General features: G+C 40.8%; 1 protein-coding gene across 1 annotated transcript in view; it reads left to right on the top strand.

Annotated features, from left to right (window-relative positions):
- Positions 1–9,917: 9,917 nt before the first annotated feature.
- TOPAZ1 (testis and ovary specific TOPAZ 1) overlaps positions 9,918–16,149 on the top strand; it is a 39,052-nt gene continuing 32,820 nt past the window's right edge. The window contains exons 1-4 of the mRNA XM_054274222.1: positions 9,918–11,076; positions 12,478–14,234; positions 14,307–14,415; positions 14,476–15,319. Coding sequence (XP_054130197.1) covers positions 9,918–11,076; positions 12,478–14,234; positions 14,307–14,415; positions 14,476–15,319 — 3,869 coding nt within the window. The remainder of the gene's footprint in view (positions 11,077–12,477; positions 14,235–14,306; positions 14,416–14,475; positions 15,320–16,149) is intronic.

Below are 16,149 nucleotides of genomic sequence, written 5' to 3'. Positions count from 1 at the left end.
TTAGATTATTAAATTATCCAAATGAATAATCTGGATTATCCAAATTCACAGTCCTGGCAGTCCTGATTAATTTCTTTTTCCGACTATTTTTAGTAACAAAAAATGAACAGGAGGGAAGGTCACTGTGACCAGCAGTGTTCTCTGAATCCAGCTGGAGACTGCTCACAGCAGCTATGTACAGTTTCAGTAGACAAATCCACAAGCCCCAAAAATTTCTCAAATGCTAAATCAATTAGTCAGTATTTAAAGGCCATATACAACAAAATTCTTTGTTCAGCTGCCCCTGCCAATGTCACCACTGTTATCTCACATGCACAGGGCACAGCAGCAACTTGCACTCTCCATCAGCTGATGCCTCACTCCGAGACTCAACAAAACTCAAAATAATTGTCCTTGACCCAAAAGCCTACAGTTTAAATGGCAAGCCTCCCCAAAAGGATGACATGAAGGAAGAGGATAATAAAATTAATAGGTAGTGTGTCCTAGCGAATACTATTGCAGTGTATATAATTCCTTTTCAGAACAGTACCTCTGCATCTCCATTTGACTAATGAGGCGTGCTGGTTTAGTTTGGTTTTTATAGCAAAAGCAGGCTATATACTATAGCCTTTTTATAGGTTATGTACTAATTCATATTATATGGCTTGAAGCCTTCATGCATGGTGGAGCAGCAAGTAGACAAGGAAAAAGAAATGGTAGTGTCCTCACAGAGTATGCCAGGATTTCCCTATCTGTAGTCTGCTTCTGCTGTTTCTTTTTCTTCTCCCAAAATTCAGAGGTTTGTACATGTGTGAAGCCTGGCTGTGGGGGCAGAGCACACACTCCAGCTCATGGGGCCAGCATGTGCTGATCAAGAAGGTTTATCTGTCACCCTGAAAGTGAAAAACAGACAGAAAACCCAAGCTGAGCATTCAAACATGGAAAAGGTGAGGTTATAGCCTGGCAGATTGGTTGTTTGAATACCAGTTCTCATTCACATTGGGGTGTGTCCTTAGCATCTACTCACACATTAAAGGGCAAGGCCAAGAAAGCCCATCACAGAGCTCTACACAGCCCCATGTGCAGCCTCCTGGCAGTGCAGTAGGTTCAGCAGCACCAACAAATTCCAAAGTGAATGTAAGGTCTTGGTGCAACCCTGAACTGTTTCTCGAAACTTTCCCATCCCACTACACAGAAAACATTTATTTAGAGAAAGAGGAGGATAAGGGTATCAGAAAACAGGTCTCTGAAAAAGCAAATGCTGTACATAGAGCCTCATTTTTAATGAGGCAGCAATTTGTTAATTCACCTTTCTGTTTTAATAAATACAGCCCGTAAAGTAAGGAAACATATTGTATTCACTGAAGCCTGTAACTACTCCAAAGAAGAAAATGTTAGTTAAAAACATACAAACAGATTCCTGATTGGAAAAAACTCTTTGTCTTTGGCTATAGATACTAATTTCCTCAGCAGACAGAAAAACAAGCTAACAGCCCCCAAAAAGACCACAATGCAGATTTATGTGACAAACCACCACTACCTGAAGATGAAGTGTAAATGTTATGGGTGAGTGGGGAAAAGACAAGGTACTGAGTGTATCATGCAGCACAGGCATTGGTTTCAGTTCAGCATTCACCCAGCCCTGATCACATGAATCTCTGCCAGCATCATTCTTAGCCCACATAAGGCAACTGACTGATTTCAGTTGTCTCTTTTCAGACTGTTGAGCATGTGAAATGAATACAAATACCTGGCTTCTTTCACGGTTCAAAACAGAGTAGGAAACTCAAACATAAGCTGCAAAAATAAATACCTATTTGCATGTCTACAAAAGCAACTTATATCAGTCTAATGTAAATAAATATATTGTTTACATTTATTTGAAATTTCACTACACAACATAAACTACATATAAAATTATTTTCCTTTAAATTCCTATGGACCAAGGAAGATTCCTGAAAAACATTCAGATGTGCCATGTAAGGAAACATATTATTCCACAGAGGGATTAATACTGATTTACAGCTTTAGGAAGTTGTTTCCTCAGGGACAACACTTAGGGACTTCTGGTCATAATGCTCTGCCAACAATTTTAACTCCCATGGAAGATCTCTCCCCTCACAAGCAAGACGCCCCCTGCCACCCAATCTTGCCTGAAACCATGTTCAAGATCTTATAATCTGTAGCTTTGTAAGCAGTGGGACAAGACCTGATGTCTGGCATCTCTCTTTTTGTGGATTCACTCATTTAATAAAGGGTGAGCCTTTTTTTCCATGGATGACTTCTCATCTACATGTCGGTCCATCTTCTGGAAATACACAGGAACTTGACAGCCCTGGTCTCTATCCCATGACAGTCAAGTTTAGACAAAATTCCCCAACACTTACTCAGAGACCAGGAAGGAATGACTGACATAAGCAGGTACACAAATAATGAATGTAACACAATTGCTGCAGCCAAGAAAGAAACTGACTGCCTTGCAGTTCTGACTTGTGTTGGATGGTGACAACAACATTGCTATTCATTGAGAATTATCACTTATTGCCAGCCTTCTTACACGTGAAATTTCAAATTACAGCATTTGAGAGAAAGGCTCCTGAGGTGCAAGGAAAGTACTTCTGCACAGACACTGTAACATCAGAGAAGACCTACTCTTCTTCATTTCTGTACCCTGCGCTGTGTGAATACGTAACCTCATTTGCTCATGATTAATGCAAAACACCCCAGTTTTCATCTCGAGCAACATACCAAATGTTGTGAATGTGAAACTACAGTTTAAATTGCCATCATGAATTAAAGTCTTTAAACCATCCATGTACAGTCTCTGCTCAGAAAGTCTTCATATCTTCATGAAACTAGCACTTGAGATGGCTCATTCAGTTGTGCTCAGCTGACTGACCTGGGGACCAGGAATATAACTACTCATTAAGAATTTTACCAACCTAATAGTAATAATAACAGGAATATTATGCAGAAAGCCTACAGTGGAGTCGTGACTCATAATGGGATTTCAGAGCTGTTGTGTTATATTATTAAAGAATGTTTTCTCTATGTTGTGTTAAAGAAATTGCTCTAGAAAGTGACAAGACTGAAGGGCAGTCCAGCAAATAATTCCTCCTATCACAGTGAACCATCTAATTTCTTCAGTAATTACGTATTTGTGTACACCAGCAAGCATGGTGACATTCTGATCAGCTCTCCACAGTAACAAAGCAGTTGCTTGAAGGGCAATGACTCCAAAAATCATACTTTCCAAAATTACTGATGTGCTCAGTCTGACCCACCGAATGAGAGCCAAGCCAAAGAGTGGACACTCTTGCAGTTAGCACAGCATGAAACTTGGCTCATCACAAACACATCAACAATCCCCATGCTGATAACAAAAATATTTATCTAGGTGAAGAGGTGAAAAAGAACTTGTCTGTCCCCAAATGCAGTAGGACACAATAGTAGAAAAGTACTATTTAGATTTTAAATGAAACTGTCTTCTCACACACAGAATGCAAATAGGTGAGATACCACTCAGAGGTTATGACCCAGCCACTCAGCCCACTGAAGTATGAAGATATGCAAGTGATGTCAATATTAAGCAAATAATCTATGCTGGATGCAACTCCATGTTGAATGGAGTTTCCCTTGGTTTGCCATAGCATCAACAAATTTTACCTCCAACTCTCACTACAGCACCTAGTATGTGCCTGGTTTATCTGAAGATCATTTTCTGCTGTTTTCAAATGGCATAATTAATATCATGTGAAGAAGTAAGCAGATGAATGCAAATGCAGGTAAATCTCTGATCTACTCTGCTCTTTCCTACACAGCAAGCTGCTGCATTCTTGTATATGTGAACCAATAATGTCAGCTTTCATGCAACTCCTCCCATAGATTACCCTGGATATGTCACTGGGAAAATGTGCAATAGTAAAGTCAGTATACATTCAAAAAGGGTTGCACGCTGCTTTGGTTAGGGAAGCTTTATAATTAGTGCACTGCACAACAGTCAGGATGGTTTCATCAACTGTAGAAGGTACTTCCAATGCTACAGAGCAATACTGCCTCAAAAATTATAAATATATAAGTGGCAGACATTTCCTAAATCTGCAGCTCTAAAAACACAGAGTAACTGCAAATACACTCCTCAGGTTCAAAACTATGTATACAAACTATGTAACATACTGGGGGATGTGGAGCAACCTGATGTTTATGGATGAATCACCCAAGGATGGAAAGACACAGCAGGTTGCTCTGAGGCTTCACACTCAGTACATCAGCCACCTTGACACTGCTAAGCAGACAAAGATGTAAGCCCACCCTTAATGGATGACCATGGCACAAGAAATTGAATGTAGGAGCCAGTCACTTTCAATGCCTAACAGCAAGATGAATTAGGTCTCAGATTAGGGTCCCAGTTTGCGATTGATCACTGTCGCTTTTCAAAGTTCAGGCTCTCTTTACTTTTCTTAGGAGCACTGCTAAAAACAATCCCCCACTGTTTCTTCAGTCAGTCTAAACCACAGGAAAGTTTTCTGTTACTGTGTTTAGACTTCATCACTCCCTTCTGCTTTTAAAGAGTGATTTTCTGAAGCCATTTGGTTTTGGGTTTTTTTGTCTGTGTTCTGTCTAGCACTGTCTTCCCTGATTATTTACTGGTTTACTGCATTCTATCTGTACCTTACTGCACCACTACCATTTCTAATCCTATGCCTTTTCTAGCTCTGAGTTACTCAACTTTAATTTCCTCTTTTCCTTTCTTTTTTAACTTTTTCATCTAGAAATGACATTTTATAATCTTTTTTTGGCAGCAAGATGGACATGTCACATCCTTGCTGGTGTACAGATGCTTTCATCCTAACTCCATCTTTTTCATCCAGCCACTAGAAGGTGTTGATTCTAAAGGCAGACTTAGTGGTAGGTACATGGTATGTATTATCTATGTGAAAGAAAAGATATGTTTTATTTAGAGAACTTAAAAAATAAATTGAGACTGAATGTGTTGTCCTCTACTTGACTAGTAAATCCTTTATTGCTTATGTATATTTTTTAATTTCTAATTCCAGAAAGCAAGTTAGTTTATTCTTAAACTTCTAAAGATACATGAAGGAAAGGGAGTGAAACAGAATACAAACTTTACATGGGAGTTCCCTTGTGGAACCTTAAAACTGATTACTGCACCTTCTGTAAGGTTCAGATCAGTTGTGATCATCTGGAAATCAGTCTTCCAGAATAAATGTAAATCAGAATAATTACAAAAAAAAAAAAAAAAAAAAAGGCAACTTATACAGATGACTTTCAAGGCTTGCAAAACCCAGTGTGAGAGATCCTTTTCCCTCCTATGACTACCCTTTGACAGAAACAGAATTGCCAGAGGGAAATACTGATTCCATACAATCAATAATTTTGATTTTCATGCTGTCACAATTGAGTAGCAAATTAGGAATCAGAGGATCTACCAAGAAATGCCAGATGGTTCATTACAAAATATAGCAGCTGTCTTTTTTCCTCCAATGACTCATTTTAAACTGGTGGAAAATGAAGTTACTTTAATCTGTCCTGTACAGCTCTATAATAAAAACAGACATGAAAATAAAGGTTGTGGTATCCAGCTACTCAGTGGATTCACCTACTCTGCCATGTAGTATAATCACTCAGCAATTTCACAAAACAGATCACATATTTCCACCAAGGTATCTTTACTCTCACCACCCTACTGGCCCTTGTCCAGTGGAGTTCACAGTGTCAGGGCAGAGAAGGAAACAGCTGTCAGTTTGAGCTGGGTCAACACCTGCACAGGGGAGACACCAAGGACATGAGCTGGCCATGAACATTGTACCCCAAACCCAGTACATGGGTAGTTGGCAGCATTCTCATTAGATGCCAAATCAAATGTGGCTACTGACTCAAGAGCCTGGAAGTGAAAAGCAAAAGCAATTTTAGAGGAATATACATTAATGGCTTGAAAAGAAAAAGCAACTTCTTACTTCAACAGATTAGCAATACACCTATTTCCAAGGCACCCGTGTATCTGAACAGAAAACAAGGGATAAAGAAGTCACTTAAAATCATATCAATATTTACTGTCTTTGGGTTCTAACTTTGCAAAACCAATAGCTCAGAGTTGTTAATAAATCCTTGGGGTTATAAAAGGATAGTTTCTTTGACATACTAGACTGAAACTCTTTTCTTTTTCTTTTTAGTTGTATCACTTAAGGGCTTAATTTGGCATGTTTTAAGAATGCAACAGACTAGACATACTCTTCAGAGCTCAGCCTCAGTTATTACAGCACAGCCAAACTCTTTTCACCATGGTTTGCTAGAGATAACAACTCTATCCCTCAGCCAAGCATAAAGATGCGAGCAGTGTAAAAAGAAGTGGTCCAAAGGGACATTTTTCACATTGCTTCACTGAAAAAAGGTTCATTTTCAAGTTAATTCTTTCCAGTTCCCTAGCTAAAAAAAAGACAGCTTAATTCCTGTTGCTAGGTGAGTATATTAGCAAAGTCTAAAATACAGCCCAATAAAAAATTTATATGATCATCTCACCTATGTAGCTGGATTATGTGTTTATAAATTTCAATCTTTCAAAAACTTTTGGAAGATTGCTCAAATGTATCATTGTTAGATCTGCAGCCACAATTTCTCCACAGCAGCAATGTAAATTACATCAGCTGGAGAGATAAGTGCATACACTCCTCTGAGAAAAAAAAAAAAAGAAAAAATTTTATTGGTTTTACATAAATGTAGTCACACAAGCTCCTTTTTCCCACTTGAAAATTGCCAGGCATCTCAAAGTATACTGGCAATTCTGGTGGAAAAAATATTTTGGGCACCACAATTGCCTTTTTACTTTCAGACACCTGGTACCTCATCTTTCTATTACTGTCTTGAAGTGTCTAGAATGAACAAGAAATCAGTGAAACAAAGCAATAGATCAGCAAAAGTTGAATTAGTTCTAGAATTCAGATATGGCATTGAGATAGATAACTATAAAACTCAAGAAGAACAAGCATTTATCTTTATTTCTAAACAAGATGTCATTTAAAAATAAAGTTTAAACATTTCCTTGCAATATTAGTAATTCAAATGTTGGAATGTGAAAATAACTAATTTTTCATCCATAAACTGTTTATATGATTTTGTCAAATTTTTTTCCACTTTAATAACCTACAGTTTTAATAAACACTTGACACAAGATTTTTAAAATATGCCTATATATTAAAATTCTCTTAGCTTTCAAGTATTTTTAAAAGATGGTTAAATTGATCCACTTTGCAAGACAATGTTTATACTACCTCTTTTTAGCAGTATTGTAAACTGAATGCAAGCTGTTTTTTAACATAATCCACAGCTGCTTCAAAATGTCCTTTCTGAAGCTCTAGTGCTTTTTTCAAAGTACTTTAATGAAGAATGCCTTTAATTAGTATTCATTTCAAGTAGATTTTTATTCATTTCATAAAAATCTGGTCTGAGGAGAGTTCTCATCATTGCAAATAACTGACTAAATACTAACATCCTAAAAACTAGAGCTAGCAGTAAGGTAATTCATATGCCATTTTCCCAGATTTCCTTTACTACTGCTAAATTTCACCAGAGCTGAATGTTTTATGTAATACCAGCCTTGCAGAACACTGACAATGATAAATATTGTGCAGTTAAGTCCCCTTTTATTGGGTCCTTTCTGTCCCAAGGACTAGACACACAATACTGAGCCATGGGAGAAAATGCCTAAGAAATCTGTATTTTCTGATTTTATTAGCTTTAGTTAGCCATTTGCTGACTTTTTGTACTTAAGCAAGTATGTACAATCTAAAAATACCACAAGAAAATTAAAGTTAACAATTTCCCAGCCTCCCTGTCGTTCTTTCTTCATCTATGGAGAGATTTTAGCAAAAATGCAACATTCTCTGTCTTTATTTGGACTGAAATGTATTATTTCTACCTCTGGGTGGAGAAACAGAGATGAAGTGAGTTACGTGGGCTGAAGTCATACAGTGAACCAATGCCAATTAGTAAAACACACCTTTCCAACTACTCTTTTAACTTCACAGGACTGCACTTCCAGCAAGTTGTGACATAAAGCACCTTATTTCTTTGCACGGATCTCAAACTAGGATGTATGAAATGTGAACACCAGAAAGCACTAAGCCACAGTGAAATGAATTTGAGTAAGGTGTTTCATCCCTCAGAGACCAGCTGAGGAAAACACAAGGAGACTGCTTGCAGGACACAGTCATTTAGCATCCATGTGCAATTTTGCTGATGGCATTATTGGCATTAGACTACCACCTTATTAAGTTTAATAATTTGGGATTTTCCTAACACCTGCCACTTAGATTCAGCCTTTGTACAACTTTTTTTTTTAAGCTAACTTCTACATGTTCACATTATCATGCAGTGTATGGTTCTGAAGCTTTGATGTTCTCCATCTGTGTTGAATCTACCACCCCATTCAAAGCCCAAACACCAACTTCTGTTGTTTTCTGACAATACAGTCTTTTTGAGTGATCTTCTCCCCCTCACTCAAGTCCTAAGAAGCTGTATTATTTGAAATACAAAGTTGATGTCCTCAGAACAAGAGACACATGGAACTCTTAGAGCAGGTCCAGTGGAGAGCTTTAAAGCTGATCACAGAACTGGAACATAAAAGGAAAAGCTGAAAGAGCTGGGCCTGTTCAGCCTCCAGAAGAGATGGCTGAGGGGACTTCATCAATGTCTGCCAGCATGTAAAGGTGGGTGCCAATGGAGCCAGGCTCTTCTTGGTGGTGCTCAACAATAGGACAAGAGGCAACAGCCAGAGAGTGATGCACAGAAGCTCTGCTGGAATGTGAGGAAGAACAGCTTACTGCAGATAACCAAGCACTGGAACAGGTTGCCCAGAGAGGTTGTGGAGTCTCCCTCACTGGACATATTCAAGAACTCTCTGGACATCATCATGTGCCATGTGCTCTGGGATGTCCCTGCTTGAGCAGGGAGGTTGGACAAGGTGACCCCACTGTGGTCCCTCCCAACCTGACCCATTCTGTGAAACTACGGCATGGCCCCTCAGTGTTGGCGAGCTTCTTTAGCGCTGTGCTCGAAGAAGGAATCACTGAGGGGCATGGAACACCCGACGAAATGGGCGAGCCTGGGTGTTTACCTACACGACTCCGACCTCGGGCCGAGTTGGGCCTTTGCGCCCAGGCTCTGGCAGTTCCACACCGCAGCCCAATCTCTTGGGCGGCCCTGAGCCTGCGGCCGGGCCCGGAGGCCCGCACGGCGCTTCGGGCACCATGGGGGCAGCACGACGGCTGCGCAGCGCCAAGCAAAGCGCTTGGCCGAGGGCTGCCGACACGGGGGCACGGCCGCCCGGAGGAGCCGCGCTCGCCACCCCCATTGCCGGGGTTGGACCGCGCAGGCGGCCCAGCCGATCCGGCGAGAGAGCGAGCGCGGCCAGGCGGGTGTTCCCGCCGCCCCCGCCTCGCCGCGCCGCGGAGCCGCCCTCACGCCGCCGCATCACCATCGCCCGCCGGCGTGGCGGCAGCTCGGCTCTTTGGGCGAGCAGCGGTGCTTGGACGAGGGGAACGGATCGGTAGACGAGGGCAGATAGTGAAGAGGAGAGGGTGGGAACGAGGCGCGGGAGGCTGCAGGCAGCGGCCTTCTTCAGTTTGGAGAGGTGCGGGGCCGCTTCCTTCAGCGCCATGGTCTGTGAGAGGTTGCCTCGGGTGTGTGTTTGGGGGCCGGGGCAGTGAGGGTGTCAGGAAGGGTTTGTCGGTGGCCGTGGTTTTTCTCTGGGCGGCCTGGGCTCCGCCGGCAGTCCCCGGAGGCGGCAGCCTGGGAGGGGCTGTCCCCCGCTCCCCGCTCGGGCCTGCAGCCATCGTGGGTGCCGAGCTAGCGAGGCTCTGGCGGAAGCCGCGCTGGCGAGCGGGGTTAGTGGGCTCTGTTGCCGTCTCTGCGCCACCGAGATGCCGCAGTTGAGGTCAGGGAAGGTGGTGAGACCCGGCGAGGTGGAGCTGGTTGACGCCGAGGTCAGCAGCCCCGGCTCTCCGCAGGCAGGGTGTGAGCCACAGGGAAAGCTGGTGGTCAAGCGGGGTCGTCGCCTGGCACCAAAGAGAAAGCCTGAGCAGCCCTTACCTTTCTTTCCACAACCTGCCACGCTCTCTCACACTTCCTTTAAGTGTTTTGCTCTTCCTATGTCCATGCAGAAGGAGCAAGGTGAGAACAGACAGAAATTCCCAGGTAGAAAAACTAAGGGAATCCAGCACAGGAAGTCTCCCCGAAGAAGCAAGGGTGTAGCTTCACTAATTTCAGACACAGATGAGTGTGAAGATTGGCAAGCAGCAGCCACGGCTGCAGCAATGTGCTGGGAAGAGACTCTGAGAGGGACAGGTCAAAGCCAACAGCTGTTTTTCTCAGGAACTACTTTGCAGAAAAAGTTCTCAGCAGGGATTGAAAGGAATGAACATTGCTCAGAAGACGTGAACTTCTCAGGTTTCCACAAGGGTTCAGGGAGCTCAGGAACAGAAGGCCAACATTCCTGTATGGAAGTAAAATTACAAGTCCCGAACTTGAGGGGAATTGAGAGCACACAGAGACATGGAATATCCTGTTTTCCAGAACCAGAAGCTCTTCAACCCAAAAATGTCACGTGGAGTACTGAAGTGCAATGTACTGGCTCTACAATGACACAGAATATGCAAATCCCAGATTTTAGGAAGAATTTGGGTGCTCAGGAAGTTGTCCCTGAACCAAAACCTCAGGAAGAGGTTTTTATACTAGAGAAGTTGAATGGGTGTCCATTAGTTGGATCAAGAACACTAGGGACACAGGAAAAAGAAGGGAGATGCTTGGGCAAGAAAGGCAGGAGATCGGTGAGGAAACCAAAAGTACATGGTCCCAAGGAGAGGGGTAGTTCTGCCTTGCTAAAACAGCATACACAGTGTCCAGAGTCCAGGAAAGGAGCTCTGAGCAAGAGGAACAGAAATGCCTTGCTGTCACAGCAGCTGCAGGATCTGAGTGGACAAGAACAGCCAACCACCAGAAGAAAGACTCAGAAGCATTGCATGAAAGAAGAGCAGCAGAGCTCAAGCCCTCAGAAACGACCAGACAGCCCAGGGGAAAGTGGTAAGCACTGGTAGCTCCATTGTAGAAGTACAGGTACAGAATTTGGGCTCCCAAATTGGTCCTGAAGTTAAGACCCCTTTAAAAACTGGCTGCTGACTTAGTTTGAGAAAAGCTAGGGTGTGCTTCATAGTACTGTGAATAGCACCAGTCTTAGAAGACAACAGATTTTCAGAAAGAGGAAAGGCTTTTCCTGAAAGAGAAAAGAAGCCTGTTCAACACCAAGGAGAGGAGACCAGTTGGCCTTTCAGGCGGGTAGAGAAAGGGGGGAGGAAGGGAGAGAGGAAGGGATATGGACAGAAACAGGCAGGCCATTGGTGGGGAGTGCTGGGAATTTGTTTCTCTCAAAAGCATTCCCCATTTCTTCAGAGGTGGTCAGCCACAAGCAAGAAAGGGGGCAGTAGTTTCAGCAATGCCAGAATAAAAGACAGTCAAGTCCTCATTCATCTGTCTATTTTCTGTTTATTTTTGATTATGTATGATGCTGTCTTCTTAACAGTGTCTGCCTTTATAGGATGCTGGGGTTTGCTCTCAGGACTTTTTAGTTTCTATTTTATGAAAAATCCCAAAAGATGTAGAAGCAATGATTGTATTTTGATGTTTTTAGAGAATGTTGAGTCAAACTGGAACAATTTTGAAAGAGGGATTTTTAAAGTTGGTTTTTTTGGGGATGTTGTCTAAAAACATTGCTTTTGAAGTGAATACATTCAAATGACATATACTTACTGTAGATTATTAATATTTTATCTAAAAAACATATTCTGAAAGACAGATATTAACATTGTGTTTTACCTTGAAAACAAAGGTCTAAAATAACCAGCATTGTACTAGTATGCTCTTGTGTTCATTCTCTAGATTTTCAGATATACAGTTTTTTACATAATCTGTATTTGCTTTTAAATAAGAAGTAATAGTCTCTAAAAATGCAGGTCCTTCAATTTTTCTGGATCTTCTTGATCAATCAAATGCATTTGATTGGACTGTGTATCTGAAAGATACTCTTACAAATTAGTGTTCCTACTACAGAGAATATGCTGTGCAAACAAAAGGTTTTAAGGCTGAGCATGCAAACAGCATCTGCATTTTCTTGCCAGATTTGCTCTTATTTATTTTCCGCTTATGTGGAGTACACAACAAATACACAACTTCCAGTGTCCTTATGACACTGTACAGTTCTGATCCTCTTTGCATTGTTCCTGAAGGTAATACATCTTTTTTACTCTTAAGTGTCCTAATAGCTTTCATTTAAAAAAAAAAAGTCATAAAACTTCACTGAAATATTTTAGCCTTATATAGTGTCATGTTCTTTAGCAGCCTTTAATGTTTGGGGGTTTTGATTCTCTTTACAAAAGTCTTTTTCTCTCAGAGTTTTCTTTAATGACACTTCTTTGGTTTTTTAATCAGCAGAGGAGCACTTGAAAGCAATTGAGCAAGACTCTGGTAATTCACAGGCTGTAAAGAAGGTTAAGACAAAGCAAAACAGGGTAGAAGATTCTAAGGAAAAGGAATCTCACTATTCTAAATCTTCTGCAGTTTCTGGTTCAGATGACACTGAAAGCAAGAGCTTCCTATGCCATGCTGTAACAGAAGAGCCTGGTGTGCAGTGTAGAAAAAGGCAACGCAGATCTGGTAAAATCAGGCGCTTGCAAAGTTCAAGTGTGACTGCAGCTGAGGAAGTGATGAATGTGTCTGCAAAATGTGGTGCTGAACGTGGCCCTAATGCCCTAAACCATTGCAGTGGCTTGCTCTGTGCAGCTGAAAAGAATCCATTTGTGGTGTTACAGGACTGTTGTTACATCAACACGTTAGTGAAGCCTTCAGCTAGTGGAACTACCAACAGTTATAAATTAAATGGATTCTTCCATGTAGCCCATGGTACTGGAGAGCTGAGTGATAGAATTTGCAGCACTAGTAGAATGCAGAATGAGAGATCACTCATAAAAGGTGGTTTTTCACCTAGTAAAGAAAAGAATGAAAATGAAGAAGGTTGTGTTTCATGCTGCCTGAGTGAAAGCAGCAAGTGTTTAAGGGGAAAAAAGTGGAATATTGGTAGAAAGCCTAGAAAAAAGATGAAAATCACTGAGAAATCTGCAGACATGGCTAGTAAATGCAAGAAGTGTGAGTTACAAACAGAAGCAGCAGTTACCATGTCAAGCTCATTTTCAGTTTCAGGACTAAATCATACTTTCTCAACTTTGTGTGATCATACATCAGATTTTGATACAGAAAAAAATACTCAGGAAGTAAAAACTGTATCAGCCTGGAGAAAGAATAGTACCAAATTACTTGCATTTGAAACTGGCTTTAAGATGACATCTGAGGTCTCTGCAATAGTAAAAGGAGAAAATTCAAGCAATGTGGCACGTTATGCAGCTGCCTCAGATAGCCTTAGAGCACTAGCTCAGATCCATGATGTTTCTGATCACCACAAAAGCAAGACAGGAAGAAATTTGAACAAAGTTACTAAGAAATTGCAGCAGTTTACCTGTCAAAGAGCAATACCCATGACTGGCAAAAAAGTTTGGCCTGTTGAATCTTGTGCCAGGACTTCTGAATGGTTTCTTAAAAGTCATAGGTTCATCTCAGAAGGAAAAAGACTTTTAAAGGCTGCTTTTGAGGATTCCTCTGATAAAAGCAGTGTTAAAGCTGTGGAATGTAGTGCAGAGACTGGGAATGTGAGACAGCTGGATTTGCATACATCATTGGCAGAAATTACAACAGAAATTACACATAAAAAGATTGATCCAAATATTGACTGTCAGGCTTCACATGAAACAATGGAATCCTCTTCTGTGGATATTTATGAGACTTTGACAGTGAACAATGAGAATGGGGAATCACCAGTTAATGCAGATAAAGATGCTGTGGCTTTTAAACATGATGTGCAAGAAGTTAAAGCAACCTTGAATTTCGCAGCAGAACAAAAAGATGAAGATGAAGGAGATATAACAGAAGGAAATGTGTCTGTGACAGTCCAGAACGGTACAATAAAACAAGAAGATAAAGATGAAGGAGTTGTGACAAATAGAGACCTGTCTGTGACAGTCCAAAATGGCACAACAAAACAAAAGGATAAAAATGAAGGAGATGTGACAAACAGAAACCTTCCTGCAACAGTCCAGAATGGTACAACAAAACAAAAGGGAAAAAATGAAGGAGATGTGACAAACAGAAACCTTCCTGCGACAGTCCAGAATGGTATAACAAAACAAAAGGATGAAAATGAAGGAGAGGTGACAAACAGAAACCTGTCTGTGACAGTCCAGAATGGTATAACAAAACAAAAGGGAAAAAATGAAGGAGATGTGACAAACAGAAACCTGCCTGTGACAGTCCAAACTGGTATAACAAAACAAAAGGATGAAAATGAAGATGTGACAAACAGAAACCTGTCTGTGACAGTCCAGAATGGTACTTCTGCAAGTACCACAAACAGTACAAACTTCAGCCCTAGAGCATCAGTAGTGAAGCAGACATTTTCTGATTTAAACCTAATTAAACCATTAACCTCTGGAAGCTTGAAAAAATTCAAAATTCCTTTATGCAGAAACAAACCTAAATCCAAGAAACGGGAATCTGTCCATTCATTTGAAGGCAAAACTTGTAGTCCACTAGAGCTTCTTGAAAGCACTAGTCCAGGAAGGCAGAAGACAGGTGAAGAGACTTTCTTGGTAAAATCTGAGCAGGGTCCTCTTCCTGTCTTGAGTGATTCTGCATCTCCAGCTTCCATACAGAAAAAAGCAGATGAGATTGATAGTAAGGACTTCCAGCACAATGGTTCTGTAAACCTCTCTGATGAGATGTCTGCGCTCCCTGAAAGTTTCTCTACATATCCACATCCTCTTCTTGATGGACAGCCAGAGCCATCTGCGCCTGATTTCAGTGGTTCTGAGTGTGTGCTGAAATCTAGTTTTCCTGATCATTCTTGGAATGCAGCCGACCCCCTTGTTGGATTAGAAATAAATGGTGATAGAAAATCAAGAGGGAATTTTTCACAAAAAGTCAAAAGTCAGAATTTACCAGATGTCCTTGAAGCTTACAACCAAGATGTTCTTGTCATTGATGTGATTCAGGATGACCCAGACCTTTTTGGAACCAGTAATGAAGAGGAGCTTGCACCTGCACGCTGTGAAAATTGTCCAGTGAAAGCATCCTCGGCAAACTGCATTAAAGACACAAAGGTGTATATTAAACCTGAGTCTCCTGTTACATCAGAAAATAAATATTCAGTAGAAAGTAGTTTCAGGTATGCATATCATTTTTTTATCACAATATTCCCAAGTGCTTTTATCTCATGTGCATGTGCTTTGGATGTAATGGTCAGGCTTCCTTAGAGAATTGCACTAATTTTTTGTTTAAATTATTTCTTTATTTGATTTTCAGTGTCTAATTTTGATTGAGCTATGACAGTATTCTGAATGCAGATACATCCCAGATTCATAAGATCTGGGATAAACTCTGAATTGTAGGACAAGGTAGTCCTAAAGTGCTTGTTCAAATGAAGGGAAATATGAAAATAGAAACAAAGATAATTAAAATTAATAATCTTGATTTGAGATAGCAGCTAGCCCTTTGAAGGCAGTTTTCTTAGTTGTGAAGTGGTATTATACTGGAAATGTTTTTACTTTTTAGGTGTAGCTTATTCTTCTCTTGAGTCTGTAAGAGTAAATGGTTGTCTCTACAGTAGTGTTCTGTTCTGCCATTCTTCTTCCCTCTTTTTCTCCTGTCCCCAGACATGTGAATATTTTTCAGGTATGTGATTTGGCTAAAGTGTTGCAGAGGTTTATCATCCTGCATCTTCATTCAGCAAGTTCCTGGTGTAAATCATCAGATATTAATATTTTACTGGGTTTTCAGATGATAATAAAAGTCATAGGAGGAGTAAAAGAAATTTAAAGTGGAACCTAACTTTCGTAAATAAGATAGTAGTTCTTGATGGAATGAAGTCATCCATTGTTTAGCCTATTTTCTCTCTTAAGCTTTGATACTTGTGTTCAGTGAAAAAGTTTTAAGATTGAATTTTTCATTTTTTTCAAAGAAAAAGAAAGATATTTAGATAGAAACAATGCAAGATTT

This window comes from Melozone crissalis, unplaced genomic scaffold (genome assembly GCF_028551555.1).
Source record: "Melozone crissalis strain CALT ecotype California unplaced genomic scaffold, PUWL_Pcris_2 ptg000016l_1, whole genome shotgun sequence".
Lineage (NCBI taxonomy): Eukaryota > Metazoa > Chordata > Aves > Passeriformes > Passerellidae > Melozone > Melozone crissalis.
Note: the sequence above shows the minus strand (reverse complement) of the source record. Positions and strands in the feature narration are given on the sequence as shown.